General features: G+C 40.0%; 1 protein-coding gene across 1 annotated transcript in view; it reads left to right on the forward strand.

The window, feature by feature from the left end:
- Positions 1-16339, forward strand: part of LOC111971430 (discs large homolog 1-like protein) — a 216117-nt gene that overhangs the window by 182169 nt on the left and 17609 nt on the right. Inside the window, exon 12 of the mRNA XM_070446257.1 lies at positions 14826-15002. Coding sequence (XP_070302358.1) covers positions 14826-15002 — 177 coding nt within the window. The remainder of the gene's footprint in view (positions 1-14825; positions 15003-16339) is intronic.

Consider the following 16339-nt stretch of genomic DNA (forward strand, 5'->3'; position numbering starts at 1 on the left):
AATCATAGTTTTACATTGCAGCTACAATCACAAATAGCACCGAAGCAACACGAATAATTACAGAGAGGAACGTGAAATACCTAAATACTCATCATAAAACATTTATGAAAAATACATGGTGTACAGCAAATGAAAGATAAACATCTTGTGAATCCAGCCAATATTTCAGATTTTTTAATGTTTTTACAGCAAAAACACAATATAGCATTATATTAGCTTACCACAATAGCCAACCACACAAACGCATTTATCAGCAGCAAAATGTAGCGATTGCAAAAACCAGCAAAAGATATTAAATTATTCACTAACCTTGACAAACTTCATCAGATGACAGTCCTATAACATCATGTTACACAATACATATATGTTTTATTCGAAAATGTGCATATTTAGCGGTACAAATCGTGGTTTTACAATGTGAATACGTAGCCAAACTGCACACAAATATCCGGAGATATTTTGGACAGTCACCTAATCTAATCAAAGAACTCATCATAAACTTTACTAAAAAATACATGTTGTACAGCAAATGAAAGATACACTAGTTCTTAACTTCTAGTTCCTCCAATCCCGGATCCGGGAGCACCCCCCACAGTAAAAAAGCTGACTAGCATAGCCTAGCATAGCGTCACAAGTAAATACTAGCATCTAAATATCATTAAATCACAAGTCCAAGACACAGATGAAAGATACAGATCTTGTGAATCCTGCCATCATTTCTGATTTTAAAATGTTTTACAGGGAAGACACAATATGTAAATCTATTAGCTAACCACGATAGCAAAAGACAACTTTTTTTTCTCCGCCATTTTTTTCCTGCATGGGCAGCTATCACAATTTCGACTAAATAAAGATATATATAGCCACTAACCAAGAAACAACTTCATAAGATGACAGTCTGATAACATATTTATGGTATAGCATATGTTTTCTTAGAAAATGTGCATATTTCAGGTATAAATCACAGTTCTACATTGCAGCTGCAATCTGAAATAGCGTTGGAAGCAGACGGAATAATTACAGAGACCGACGTCAATTACCAAAATACTCATCCTAAAACATTTCTGAAAAATACACAGCATACAGCAAATGAAAGACCAACATCTTGTGAATCCAGCCATCATTTCTGATTTTTAAAATGTTTTACAGGGAAGACACTATGTAAATCTATTAGCTAACCACGTTAGCAAAAGACACCACTTTTTTTACTCCACCAGTTTTTTACTCCATCAGTAGCTATCACTAATTCGACTAAATAAAGATATATATAGCCACTAACCAAGAAACAACTTCATAAGATGACAGTCTGATAAAATATTTATGGTATAGCATATGTTTTTTTAGAAAAATGTGCATTTTTCAGGTATAAATCACAGTTTACCATTGCAGCCACTATCACAAAACTCACCAAAGCGACTAGAATAACTACAGAGAGCAACGTGTATTACCTAATTAATCACATAAAACATTTCTTAAAAATACACAGCGTACAGCAATTGAAATACACAGATCTTGTGAATCCAGACAATATTTCAGATTTTCTAAGTGTTTTACAGCGAAAACACAATATATCGTTATATTAGCATACCACATGAGCTAACATGTGCAAAAAGCGCGATAACGTTATCACCACCAAAATATATTAATTTTTTCACTAAACTTCTCAGAATTCTTCAGATGACAGTCCTGTAACATCATATTACACATGCATATAGAGTTTGTTCGAAAATGTGCATATTTAGCATCACAAATCGTGGTTATGCAATGTAATCTGTCAAAACATGGCATGCATTCTGGCCGGCGCCATCTTGGAAAGGCACCTAAGTTTTCGATTATTTATCGATTAGATTGACTAAAAAAATACAGGTTGGACAGCTAATGAAAGATGCATTAGTTATTAATGCAACCGCTGAGTTAGATTTTTAAAATTAACGTTACTAGACATGCAGCCAGACTAGTGCCGCAACAATGGCCGACAAATGCGTTTACATTTTTCCACATAAATACGGAATAAAATCATAAATAGCTCTTACTTTTGGACGAGCTTCCATCAGTATCTTGGGCAAGGTGTCCTTTGTCCAAAATAATCGTTGCTTTGTTGTAAAACGTCCTCTTCAACTTCGGAACTAACAGCTAACAATAGCTACGTGGCACACACATGTCCAAATCCTCAAACGCAATACTACGAAAATCCGAAAATAGCAATATACTCGCATAAACTGATATAAATCGGTTTCAAATAACTTCGTTATGATGTTTCAACACCTATATCGAATTAAATTACAGACGGACATATCTAAGGCGATAACTGAGCATTTCAAAATGCTGTCCTGAGGTCTTGCGTTGCGTAATGGCGGAAGTCGAAAAGAGAGCGCACCTCGTCCCTTGCCCTTTTATAAGCTCTGAGAAACACGTAGAAACTCCATTCCACTTCTCATTGGTTACTGACATCCAGGGGAAGGCGGGTGCAGTTCATTTCGATCCATAGGGCACACACAGAGCTTTAAACTGATCTGAGAACAGAGACTATTTTTCTGACCTTCGCATGTCCTGTCATGACTTTCGCTGTAGAAAGAGTTCTGGTTCACCACAGACATAATTCAAACGGTTTTAGAAACAGAGATTGTTTTCTATCCAATAGTAATAACAATATGCATATTGTACGAGCAAGAATTGAGTATGAGGCAGTTTAATTTGGAGACGATATTTTCCAAAGTGGAAACAGCACCCCCTGTATTGAATGCAATCGCCGTGTTAGATTTAAAAAAATAACTTTAGTACCACATACAGCTCACGTTATAGCGAGACAGCGCCTGCAATGAGGGCAGAAAAAAGAACTAAATATTTTCCACAGAAATACGAAATAACATCATAAATGGTTCCTACTTTTGCTGAGGCTTGGCGTATGAAGTGCATGTATATCCATAGATTTCAAGCAATTGAATAGGATGGCCCTGGAATAGAGCCTCGATTTCAGATTTTCACTTCCTGACAGGAAGTTTGCTGCAAAATGAGTTCTGTTTTACTCACAGATATAATTCAAACGGTTTTAGAAACTTGAGAGTGTTTTCTATCCAATAGTAATAATAATATGCATATTGTACGATCTAGAATAGAGTACGAGGCCGTTTAAATTGGGCACGATTTTTTCCCAAAGTGAAAATAGCGCCCCCTACACACTAACAGGTTAACGGGATAAGTGTCATCAACAACCGCTGAATAGCATAGCGCTACATTCAATAAATATTACAAAAAATATTTATATTCATGAAATCACAAGTGCAATATAGGAAAACACAGCTTAGCCTTTTGTTAATGCACCTGTCGTGTCAGATTTTGAAATGATGCTTTACAGCGAAAGCAATCCAAGCGTTTGTGTAAGTTTATCGATCGCTCGACAAAACATTAAGTACACTTAGCATCAAGTAGCTCGGTCACGAAAATCAGAAAAGCAATCAAATGAATCGTTGACCTTTGATGATCTTCGGATGTTTTCACTCACGAGACTCCCAGTTAGACAACAAATGTCCAAAATACCTCCATTTGTTTGGCYCGTTATGTTCAGAAATCCACAGGAAAGAGCGGTCACGACAACGCAGACYAAAATTCCAAATAGTTTCCATAATGTCCACAGAAACATGTCAAACYTTTTTTATAATCAATCCTCAGGTTGTTTTAAAAATATATAATCGATAATATATCAACCGCAAATGTCTTTCACAGTAGGAGAGGGAAAAACAATGGCTGTCCAAACTCTGTTGCGCGAGCAAAACTCATGTGACCACTTGACGAGATGTTATCGTTCTGGCTCATTTTTCAAAATAAAAGCCTGAAACTATGTCTGAAGACTGTTGACACCTTGAGGAAGCGATAGGAAAAGGAATCTGGTTCATATCCCTTTAAATCCAGCAAAGGGAGGCTATGGAACATGGAGTTTTCAAAATAGAAGCCACTTTCTGTTTGGATTTTCCTCAGGGTTTCGCCTGCAATATCAGTTCTGTTATACTCACAGACAATATTTTGACAGTTTTGGAAACTTTAGAGTGTTTTCTATCCAATACTAATAATAATATGCATATATTAGCAACTGAGACTGAGGAGCTGGCCGTTTACAATGGGCACCTTTTCATCCAAGCTACTCAATACTGCCCRTGCAGCCATAAAAAGTTAACAACACCTCCCACTCCACATTAGAATAGCTCAATCAGTGTTCCTTTTAGCTAGAACTATAGCTCACGGACTGTGGTACACTATACTATGCCCTAGGGGGCAGCCCTAAATTATACTCAAGGGGCTGTGGGTCCCACAGGGCTCTACAAAGGCCAGGATTAGCCAAAAATGACAGCAGGATAATTTTGGTCAGTTTGCCGTTAGGCAGCCCTGTGGATCTGGTGTATCGTAGCTTTTAGCATCCTCTCTACTTTGTGCTGCCTTCCGTCTCATTACAGCAGAGGAGAAGTGGCTAGAAAACAGAGACCCCCACATTTGAATTAGCTGCTTTTAACCAGGATGTTTTAATGGCACTATCTGGCTGGCTGCTGTACTACAGTAAGATTTAGTCTTCTCTTTAGGAGCATTAGCTGGAAACACTCACTGGAAGCCTGCCTGGGTGGATGGTCAAGGTGGAGGACCTCATAGCAGATGGAGAAAATATGTTTACAAAATGTTATTGATCGTAAAAACACAATCTGAGAAAGGCTGTAGAATCCTGGAATGCCATGTTTTTTAAATATATGAAGTGACATTTACTATGGCTATTTTTGATCTGGCAGCTGGGGCTGTGTGTGTTGCTGTATGTACAGTTGAAGTCGGAAGTTTACATACACTTTAAAACTCGTTTTTCAACCACTCCACAAATTTCWTGTTAATTAACAAACTATAGTTTTGGCAAGTCGGTTAGGACATCTACTTTGTGCATGACACAATACATTTTTTCAACAATTGTTTACAGACAGATTATTTCACTGTATCACAATTCCAGTGGGTCAGAAGTTTATATACACGAAGTTGACTGTGCCTTTAAACAGCTTGGAAAATTCCAGAAAATGATGTCATGGCTTTAGAAGCTTCTGATAGGCTAATTGACACCATTTGAGTCAATTGGAGGTGTGTGGATGTATTTTAAGGCCTACCTTCCAGCTCAGTGCCTCTTTGCTTGACATCATGGGAAAATTAAAAGAAATCAGCCAAGACCTCCGAAAATAAATTGTAGACTTCCACAAGTCTGGTTCATCCTTGGGAGCAATTTCCAAATGCCTGAACGTACCACGTTCATCTGGTCAAACAATAGTACGCAAGTATAAACACCATGGGACCACGCAGCCGTCATACCGCTCAGGAAGGAGACGCGTTCTGTCTCCAAGAGATGAACGTACTTTAGTGCGAAAAGTGCAAATCAATCCCAGAACAACAGCAAAGGACCTTGTGAAGATGCTAGAGGAAACAGATACAAATGCATCTATATCCACAGTAAAACGAGTCCTATATCGACATAACCTGAAAGGCCGCTCAGCAAGGAAGAAGCCACTGCTCCAAAACTGCCATAAAAAAAGCCAGACTATGGTTTGCAACTACACATGGGGACAAAGATCGTACTTTTTGGAGAAATGTTCTCTGGTCTGATGAACCAAAAATGGAACTGTTTGGCCATAATGACCATCGTTATGTTTGGAGGTAAAAGGGGGAAGCTTGCAAGCTGAAGAACACCATCCCAACCTTGAAGCACGGGGGTGGCAGCGTCATGTTGTGGGGGTGCTTTGCTGCAGGGGGGACTGGTGCACTTCACAAAATAGATGGCATCATGAGGCAGGAAAATTATGTGGATATATTGAAGCAACATCTCAAGATATCAGTCAGCAAGTTCAAGCTTGGTCGCAAATGGGTCTTCCAAATGGACAATGACCCCAAGCATAATTCCAAAGTTGTGGCAAAATGGCTTAAGGACAACAAAGTCAAGGCATTGGGGTGGCCATCACAAAGCCCTGACCTCAATCCTATAGAAAATGTGTGGGCAGAACCGAAAAAGCGTGTGCGAGCAAGGAGGCCTACAAACCTGACTCAGTTACACCAGCTCTGTCAGGAGGAATGGGCCAAAATTCCCCCAACTTATTGTGGGAAGCTTGTGGAAGGCTACCCAAAACATTTGACCCAAGTTAAACAAATTTAAGGCAATGCTACCAAATACTAATTGAGTGTATGTATACTTCTGACCCACCGGGAATGTGATGAAAAAAATTAAAGCTGAAATAATTCTCTCTACTATTATTCTGACATTTCACATTCTTCAAATAAAGTGGTGATCCTAACTGAACTAAGACAGGACATTTTTACTAGGATTAAATGTCAGGAATAATAAAAAACTGAGTTTAAATGTATTTGGCTAAGGTGTTTGTAAACTTCCGACTTCAACTTTACCTGTCTCAAGACATTTATTTCACACAGAGTGCAAGTGTTTGTGCTCAGTACAAAAATGGAAGAGGGGCCACCGCTCAAGAAGAGTAAAAGGTGTGACACACTTGAGAAATTCTTTATTATCAGACTCAACTTCTTCAGGCTAGGGTCTATTTTTCTCCACTTCCTGTCTGACTGACGTTTCCAAAGTAAACTGCCTGTTACTCTGGCCCAGAAGCTAGGATATGCATATAATTGGTACCATTGGATGGAAAACACTTTGAAGTTTGTAGAAATGTAAAAATAATGTATGAGACTAACACAATAGATATGGTAGGAGAAAATCCAAAGAATAACCAACCGGAATTTAAAAAAKATTGAGAGCCCATGCTCTTACAATGGAAAGTATAGGGGCATTCTGAAATCTAGCTCTCAGGATGCAATTCCTATTGCTTCCACTAGATGTCAACAGTCTTTGTTRAAGGTTTCAGMCTTGTTTCTTCCCAAACGAGGAAGAATTTTGAGTTTTAGTACTGGGATTCAGACTTGGAAATCAGTCTGTGCGTGCGCGACGAAGAGCACGCYCACCTGCTAATATRGTTTTCCTATTGAACATACTTCTTTCCGTATGAAATATTGTAGTTTAATTACATTTTAGGGTACCTGATGATTATATCGAAATMTATTTTGCATTGTTTTAACAAAGGTTAGCGGTAGCTTTTTGGATTCCTTCCTCTGCATGTTGAACGAGTGGATTACTCAAATCGATGGCGCCAACTAAACAGACTTTTTGGGATATAAAGAAGGATGTTATCTAACAAAARGACACTACATGTTTRAGCTGGGACCCTTTGGATTGCAAATCAGAGAGATTTTCAAAAAGTGAATATTTAAATCTCTATTTGTGATTTTATGAAGCCTGTGCSMGTGGAAAAATATGTTGATGTGGGGCYRTGTCCTCAAACAATCGCATGGCATGCTTTCGCTGTAAAGCCTAATACAGTTAGATGAACAAGAATTTAAGTTTTTAACCGATATAAGACACTTGTATGTACCTAAATGTTTTATATCCATAATTTGTATGATTATTTATTTGAATTGCGCGCACTCCAATCTCACCGGAAGTTGTCGTCTAGCCCTAAGTACATTAAAATGATGTAACATTGGCAGGCACATTACAGGTTATTGCTGCTCGTTGTTCTCAGTGCTCGATTATTTAATTTGTTATTACCTGTCATGCATATCTTTAATAAATACAAATATTATACCATAATTTAATTACATCTGTTACTATAGGATTATTACACTAGAAAGACACTGTACAGTACAATAAGTGTGATCGCTTCTGTTTTTCCTACAGTACCTAGAGTATGTGGACCTGTACTAGTATCCTAGTATTCCTATTTCTCAGCTACTGCATATCTGTCCCGGTGCTGGAGTACAGCCCTGTTTTATTGATGAAGGAAAGGCATGGGGATGCTGCAGCCTGGACACTAGGGGATGGCTGTTACTTCAGCTCCAGTTCCTAAGCAGGCAGGCAGACACACAKACACGTTTGTGCCCTACTCAACATCCTGGATCTCTGTGGGCTGATTTGTCTCAGGAAAGCCACGGTTGCTTAGCCAGAACACACACACACACAATGTAAAGGTTATGCGGTTGGAAAATCTCTCCTGAGCTGTCTTTAGTGTGCTGCATATGTTTATTATTGCAGCTATTCAGATATGGATCACATATTCCATGCACACCTGCTCAGTGCTCAGTCATTGTGATCTGTATCTGAACTCATTCCATCCATATTTATCATACTTCTCCCGTCTCTCCTAGACAAAAATAGTAGCTACAGACTCTCTGACCAGGGCTTTTTGGACCTGTAAAACAATCTCATTTTTGCTAACTTTAACAGCCGACTAATTAGCTTGCTGCCAGTTCTTAGCAAACTTATGGAAATTATTGTGGTTGACCGGATACAATGCTATTTCTCTGTGAATAATTTAACAACTGACTTTCATCATGCTTATAGGGAAGGACACTCAACATGTACTGCACTGACACAAATTACATGATTGGCTGAAAGAAATTGACAAGAAGATTGTGGAAGRTGTATTGTTAAAATTAATTTTGTTAAATTTCAGTGCAGCCTTTGATATTATTGACCATATTTGTTATTGAAAAAAAATGTGTTATGGCTTTATGTGGGAACACCTTCAAGACTGTTGGTAAAGCATTATAGGTGACTACCACATGAAGCTGGTTGAGAAAATGCCAAGAGCGTGCAAAGCTGTCAAGGCAATTGGAGACTACTTTGAAGAATCTCAAATATAACATTTTGATTTGTTTAACACTTTTTTGGTTACTACATGACTCCATATGTGTTATTTCATAGTTTGGATGTCTTCACTATTATTCTGCAATGTAGAAAATAGTAAAAAAATAAAGAAAAACCCTGGAATGAGTAGGTGTGTCTAAACTTTTGACTGGTACTGTATATATATATATATATATTTTGGATGTCTTCACTATTATTCTGCAATGTAGAAAATAGTAAAAAAATAAAGAAAAACCCTGGAATGAGTAGGTGTGTCTAAACTTTTGACTGGTACTGTATATATATATATATATATGTTTTTTAAATAGAAATTCAAATAATTGTATTTCATCTTTTCAATAATTTGAATGATCTTTTGTTTTTATCGCTTCAGTTTTTGTACTGAAGAGAAAAAATATCCAATCATGATTTTTCTTTGGTGGTCTCTGGGTCGAAGAAAATMTAGCTAGCTCYGCCAACCATTGGCTAGGCCTTCAGAAGGTAGACAGGAGGCCTCTGTCATTCAACTGTATTAGAGTAGAATTTGAGTGACCAATCACATTTTGACTTGCAATGGGTGGGACCTAGCCTGGGTACCAGTCACTTTAGCTAATCCACCCCCMGTACTCCATGTCATATGCCAAAGAGACAGACCTTTCTGCCATATTCAAATATGAACATTATATKATTAAAACCTCTTGAAGCTAGGGGGCAGTATTTGTGTGTTTGGATWAATAACGTTCCCAAAGTAAATTGCCTATTTCTCAGGCCCAGATGCTAGAATATGCATATAATTGGCAGATTAGGATACTCTGTTTTATTGTCTGTGAGTWTAACTGARATTGCAGGCGAAAACCTGAGGAAAATCCAACCAGGAAGTGCTGTTTTTCTGAAYGTACTCTGTTCCATTGCCTGCCTATCCTCCATTTAAAGGGATATCAACCAGYTTCTTTTTCATATGGCTTCCACAGGGTGTGAACAGTCTTTAGACATAGTTTCAAGCTTTTATTCTGAAAAATGAGCGAGAATGATCACATTGCGTCAGTGGACTGCCAGATGTCCTTAGATTTGTTCATGCGCGCGCCACTGGTAGCTAGACATTTTCTTTCTCTCTTGTATTGAAAAGTTTACCGTCCGGTTGAAATATTATCGATTATTTATGTTAAAAACAACCTGAGGATTGATTATAAAAAACGTTTGACATGTTTCTACGAACTTTACGGATACTATTTGGAATTTGTCTGCCCGTCGTGACCTGCACGAGCCTGTGGATTACTCAACAAAATGCGCCAACCAAATGGAGGTTTTTGGATATAAAAATAATCTTTATCGAACAAAKCWAACATTTATTGTGTAASTGGGAYTCTCGTGAGTGCAAACATCCGWAGATCATCAAAGGTAAGCGATTKATTTTATTGCTTTTCTGACTTTCGTGACCAAYRTACTTTGCTGCTAGCTGTTTGTAATGTTTTGTCTACTGATCGATGTCCTCACACAAACGCTTGGWTTGCTTTCGCTGTAAAGCTTTRTTTCAAAATKTGACACGCCAGGTGGATTAACAACAAGCTAAGCTGTGTTTTGGTATATTGCACTTGTGATTTCATGAAAATTAAATATTTTTAGTAATTTAATTTGAATTTGGCGCTCTGCAATTCAGTGGAGGTTGACGAAAATGATCCCGCTAAAGGGATCGGTGCGCCAAGAGGTTTTAATGAGCGAGGAGAACAGGTCGAAAAGCATTAAACATGTATGGCAATTTAGCTAGCTAGCTTYCACTTGCTAGCTAACGTTAATGTGTCCTATTTAGCTAGCTTGCTGTTGCTAGCTAATTTGTCCTGGGATATAAACATAATTCTATTTTCGAGGCTCCACATGTTGTCGTGGAATATATTAAGTTATTTCCAATAACCAATGAGCAACTCCGCCCTAAATCCAGTGCATATTGAACGTTGAGATTACCGAAAGTCCAGTCTCTGTGGCAATGAGTGGAATATTAGCTAAAGAGACTGGTTCTCAGAATAAGTGGGGACCATAGCTTAGTGTGTGGCACCGTTCTTCTGGAAGGCCTAGATATGTCACTGACAAGCCTAGTTTTCCCATGCTTTTGTTGTAGTGCAGGGTTCCCCAACAATATTATCCCCCCCAAGCCCCTCAAATTAATTATGAATATTTGCTTCATTAAACAAAAAAATCAAGGAACCGAGATGCAAAAACTCACAAATGCATTGTCCCAAGAAGGAAGTTACCCTACCTAAATAACTTCATGGGGAGAGAGAATGCAGGAGACAGTCAACTAATAAAGCAGGCAGCGGACCATTTTGTGGTGCTGAAATGTAAAGCTGCAACTGCAGTGCAATCAATAGGAGGGGAACAGCACCTGGTGCTGAAAATATGGCTAACTTGTTATGCAAGTGTTCCACAGCAACAGGTGGAGAAAACCTATACCTGTCGAGTAATTCATTTTAACAATAATCTTCATTTTAATTTGACTTTACAAAACAACAAGAGGGCTTAATTGGAGTCTATTTCTTCTGATCCTAGGCCTATATAAAATAACTTAACTGGCTGAGGCTTTACAGCATATTTCACAATAACAAAAATATATGGCCTAATAGAAGTCAGATTTTTTTTTATTAGGCCTACTTACAATTGCAACTGTACATTCTTCCCTGAAACATTAGTGTCTAGTTTGAGAAACAGACGCCTCACAAGTCTTCAACTGGCAGCTTCATTAAATAGTATGCGCAAAACGSCAATCTCAACGTCATCAGCGAAGAGGCGACTTCGGGATGCTGGCCTTCTAGACCTCCGGTCTACATGTTTCTCCCGGTCTCRGGGGGCGAGAATCGAGGGTGAACGAGGACGACAGGGCACCGATTCCCTCTCCCTTCTAAGTTCTCGAAGCCACCCATCGATCCGGATGGTCAAGGCTATGAGGGAGTCAAGGTCCATGGGCAGCTCCCGGGCTGCGAGCTCATCTTTGATCAGTGAAGAAACATGTTGAATAATSCRTCCGGGTTCCAGGCACTCTCAGCTGCCAATGTGCGAAAATCCACTGCATAGTCTGCCACACTACAGGAGTCTTGACGTAACGGGAGCAGCTTACGAGCACACGCTCTCCCGGACAACAGAGAATCAAACACCTTCCGAACTTCCGCCACGAACCCCTCCAGACTGAGGCAGATGGCGGACTGTTGCTCCCACACCACCGTGGCCCAGGGGAGTGCCCTCCCGGACTTCAGTGTTATAATGTACGCTATCCTCGAGCGGCCCGAGGGGAACGAAGAAGGCTGCAGCTCAAAAATGAGGGAGCACTGGGAGAGAAAAGCCCGGCAGGTTCCTGAATCTCCAGCGTAGCGCTCCGGAGGAGGTAAGCGGGGTTCTCAGGACACTGGAGTAGGCTGGGAGATTACAGGTGTGACCCTCTGCCCAGTGGGGAATCCACAGAATTGCTTCAGCAATGTATAGAATGCCTGGTCATGGCGTTCAACCAGGGTATGGAGTCCCTCCATATGACATTGCAGTAACTCCTTGTGTCTTCCAATGGRGGCTCCTTGCAGGAAGACAGCATTGTGGAGCTGGTCTGTGTCTGCTGGGTCAGTCATGGCCAGTTGTATGGTCAGGTGTGGAAAAAAAGACAGAGACAAGCTGCAGCTGGCCCAGAACAGAGCAGCATGTCTGYGCCTCAAATGTACACAGAGGGACAATGTCAATAACATGCATGTCCGTCTCTACTGGTTCGGAATGGAGGAGAGATTGACAGCATCACTGCTGGTCTTTGTAAGAAGTATTGATGTGCTGAAAGTACCGAATTGTCTGTTCAACCAGTTAACCTTTTACTGCAGTGGGCTATATCAGGGTCACACAGTGTGTGTTTCTTGGTAGTCTTAAACAAATCTACTTTGAAACAAAAGTGTACACCTCACTCACTGTTATGGGCTTAAAAAAGAAGACACCTGTACCATGTCAGATATAGAGTTGAAATGTATTCAATGGAGTTTGCATTCCAATATCATATATACACACACATCACAGAAGACTGAAATCTAACAAAACCGTTTGACATAGAAACAGTTTTTTCGTAATGTTTATTAATTATTCAATTATGGAAAATATAACATTCCACCCATGAGGCCACTAGAAGGCGATTTGGTCATTTGACTGTAGGAAAGGGGTACCACACAGCTGAAAAGCCCATACATACCCCACAAGACAAACAATCAGGGGTCTTTTCACAGTCCCAAGTCCAGAAAAGAGGCTGGGAGACGCACAGAACTGTATAGAGCAATGACTACATGGAATTCTCTTCCACCTCAGATAATTCAGGTAAGCAATACATCAGTTTTAAAAACAGATAAAACACCACCTCAAAGAGCAACACGGACTGTGAAGACACACACATTACTCTGAGTATTTTTCATTTGTTATTTTTCTCTATTTTAAATAGTCGTATTGTTCTTTAGTCGTAGTGTTCTTAGTTTACATTTGTGTTGCTGTTTCCTGTCCATTAGTGTTCTGTATTTTGTCATGTTCAATGTTTTGTTTGGATCCCAGGAAGAATAGCTGCTACTTCTTCAACAGCTAATGGGGACCCGAATAAAAATCATAAAATCATCACTCAATGTCGGGTGTAAAATCATGCTCACTCACTTTAACTTCCCTTCCCTGTGTGTTGTGTGTATATATATATATAAAAAAATACCTCCACTCACCTGATGCAGTTTCTTATGAGGCTTCATGCAATCCTTGTCTTTCACACAAGGCTCCTCCTTGACTAATACGGTGCCTTGCAAAAGTATTCACTCCCTTGGTGTTTTTCCTATTTTGTTGTATTACAACCTGTAATTTAAATGTTTTTATTTGGATTTCATGTAATGGACATACACAAAATAGTCAAAATTGGTGAAGTGAAGAGAAAATTAAAAGTGCATTAGTCAGAGAGGCAAAAAAGCGACCAAAGATAACCCTGAAGGAGCTGCAAAGCTCCACAGTGGAGATTGGAGTATCTGTCCATAGGACCACTTTAAGCCGTACACTCCACGGAGCTGGACTTTACAGAAGAGTGGTCAGAAAAAAGCCACTGCTTAAAAACAAAAATAAGCAAACACGTTTGGTGTTCGCCAAAAGGCATGTGGGAGACTCCCAAAACATATTGAAGAAGGTACTCTGGTCAGATGAGACTAAAAATGAGCTTTTTGGCCATCAAGGAAAATGTCTGGCGCAAACCCAACACCTCTCATCACCCCGAGAACAACATCCCCAAAGTGAAGCATGGGGGTGGCAGCATCATGCTGTGGGGATGTTTTTCATCAGCAGGTAATGGAAAACTGGTCAGAATTGAAGGAATGATGGATGGTGCTAAATACAGGGAAATTCTTGAGGGAAACCTGTTTCAGTCTTCCAGAGATTTGAGACTGGGACGGAGGTTCACCTTCCAGCAGGACAATGACCCTAAGCATACTGCTAAAGCAACACTTGAGTGGTTTAAGGGGAAACATGTATATGTCTTGGAATGGCCTAGTCAAAGCCCAGACCTTAATCCAATTGAGAATCTGTGGTATGACTTAGATTGCTGTACACCAGCGAAACCCATCCAACTTGAAGGAGCTGGAGCAGTTTTGCCTTGAAGAATGTGCAAAAATCCCAGTGGCCAGATGTGCCAAGCTTATAGAGACATACCCCAAGAGACTTGCGGTTGTAATTGCTGCAAAAGGCAGCTCTACAAAGTATTGGCATTGGGGGGGATGAATAGTTATGCACTCTCAAGTTCAGATTTTCTTTGTCTTATTTCTTGTTTGTTTCACACAAAATATTTGCTTCTTCAAAGTGGTAGGCATGTTGTGTAAACGAAATGATACAAACCTCCCAAAAAATCTATTTTTATTCCAGGTTGTAAGGCAACAAAACAGGAAAAATGCCAAAGGGGGGGAATACTTTCGCAAGACACTGTAGCTCCCTAATAATGTGAAAAAATMTATTTTTACTGAAGGATATACAGTACTGTGATTTTTCTCTCTCTGCAGAGTCGATTTTGCCTATGCCAAGACAAACGACTCAGTTCCACCCTCATCTATTGTAGTTGTTTGTCTGCAGGGCGCTGTTTGATGTAATGTTGGTTCTCCTCCAGGGCTCTGTTTGACTATAACAGGACAAAGGACTCTGGGCTGCCCAGCCAGGGACTTAACTTCCACTTTGGAGACATCCTTCACGTGGTGAACACCTCCGATGACGAGTGGTGGCAGGCGAGGCACATGACCCACAAAGAAGAGGTAGATGAGGTCGGAGTCATCCCCAGCAGGAGGAGGTGAGGGGTCAGGGTTGCTCAGGTTAGAAGCTGCCTACAGGCACAGATCTAGGGACGGGCAACATGCCGGTCCCTGATCAGCACTAGACTTCTCAAACTTAAATCTTATTTTAGGAGACTGGACAAAAAAAGTTTGAATTAGTAGGCATCTTGTCAGTTAGCATGGCATTACTTTAAATAAGCCCTCTTACTCACCAGCCTCAGCCGTTTGGGGAATTCAGTTTTAAAACCCTATTGCATGTCCTGTGCTTGCTCACAGAGTGCTCAGTGTATGCGTGTGCGTGTTAGCACAGCCCAGTGCTGGTCTTATCCCTGGACACAGCATGGTGCCACTGCGACTGGCAATATACCGTAAAGGCCACCATGGGGGCAGAGAGTAGGTTAACATACAACCACTCTTTTTTTTGTTTCGCCAAGGATTGTACTGAGGTGTTTTACAAGTCTTTAAATAAAAAAAGGTCCAGTCGAAACAAACACACCCATTAGCCTTACACTTCCTATGTTAAATCAGCTGTTTCATGATAGACTTGAGTCTCTCTCTGCATTTCTCTCTTACTCTGTCACTGTCACGCTTCACCTCTATTTCCTCCCTCCGTCGCTCTCTCCCCTGGAAGAGGAGTGATGGACAGATAATTGACTTCTCACCTGACTCTGTTGCATCTGTCTCCTTGGAAGCTGGATATGATGAGATGGCAGCAGTTGCAGGGTGTTTTGTAGAAAGTTGTATATCATGAGAATAGGAGTCTATGTCAAAGCATGAGGCATTGTGAGGATAGGCCAACAGGATTGTAGATGTATAAGATATGGTTGCAGTGTGAACCCATTTATCTTGAGCACGGCAATGTAAAACTGTTTCGGATACTTGCTATTGTGAAGGAAATTAAGATGAATATAGCCTGTAAAAAAAATATAAGAAAAGAGCCCGTAGCAGCCATTGAACATCCATGCTTTGAAGAGTAGCTTGTGGCAGCTGTTAACCCAAGTGAAGGCTTAAAGGAAAGCTGTACTACACTAGCTGTTGATGCAGAGCAGAAGACAGTTAGCTTCTCTTATCTGGAGCTCTGAGTTCTTTTACTCTTCTCACTCCTGCTCTCCAAGGCATTGATACATTCTCCTGTGATGTCCTCATTAATAAAGGAAACTAAGAAATAGGAGGGAAACTATTTACATTCTAAACTAAAGCTTTATAGAGCTCTGTAGAACTGCTTTGTAGGATTAAATACAAAGAAAAGGCAATGCAAAGAGTCGCATTGTTTTCGAAACATTTTTAAGAACGATTTGGATTCTGAAAATATTTCCTTCGGGGTCTCATTTAAGTGAAATGGAAATGTAGCAGG

This window comes from Salvelinus sp. IW2-2015, linkage group LG13 (genome assembly GCF_002910315.2).
Source record: "Salvelinus sp. IW2-2015 linkage group LG13, ASM291031v2, whole genome shotgun sequence".
Lineage (NCBI taxonomy): Eukaryota > Metazoa > Chordata > Actinopteri > Salmoniformes > Salmonidae > Salvelinus > Salvelinus sp. IW2-2015.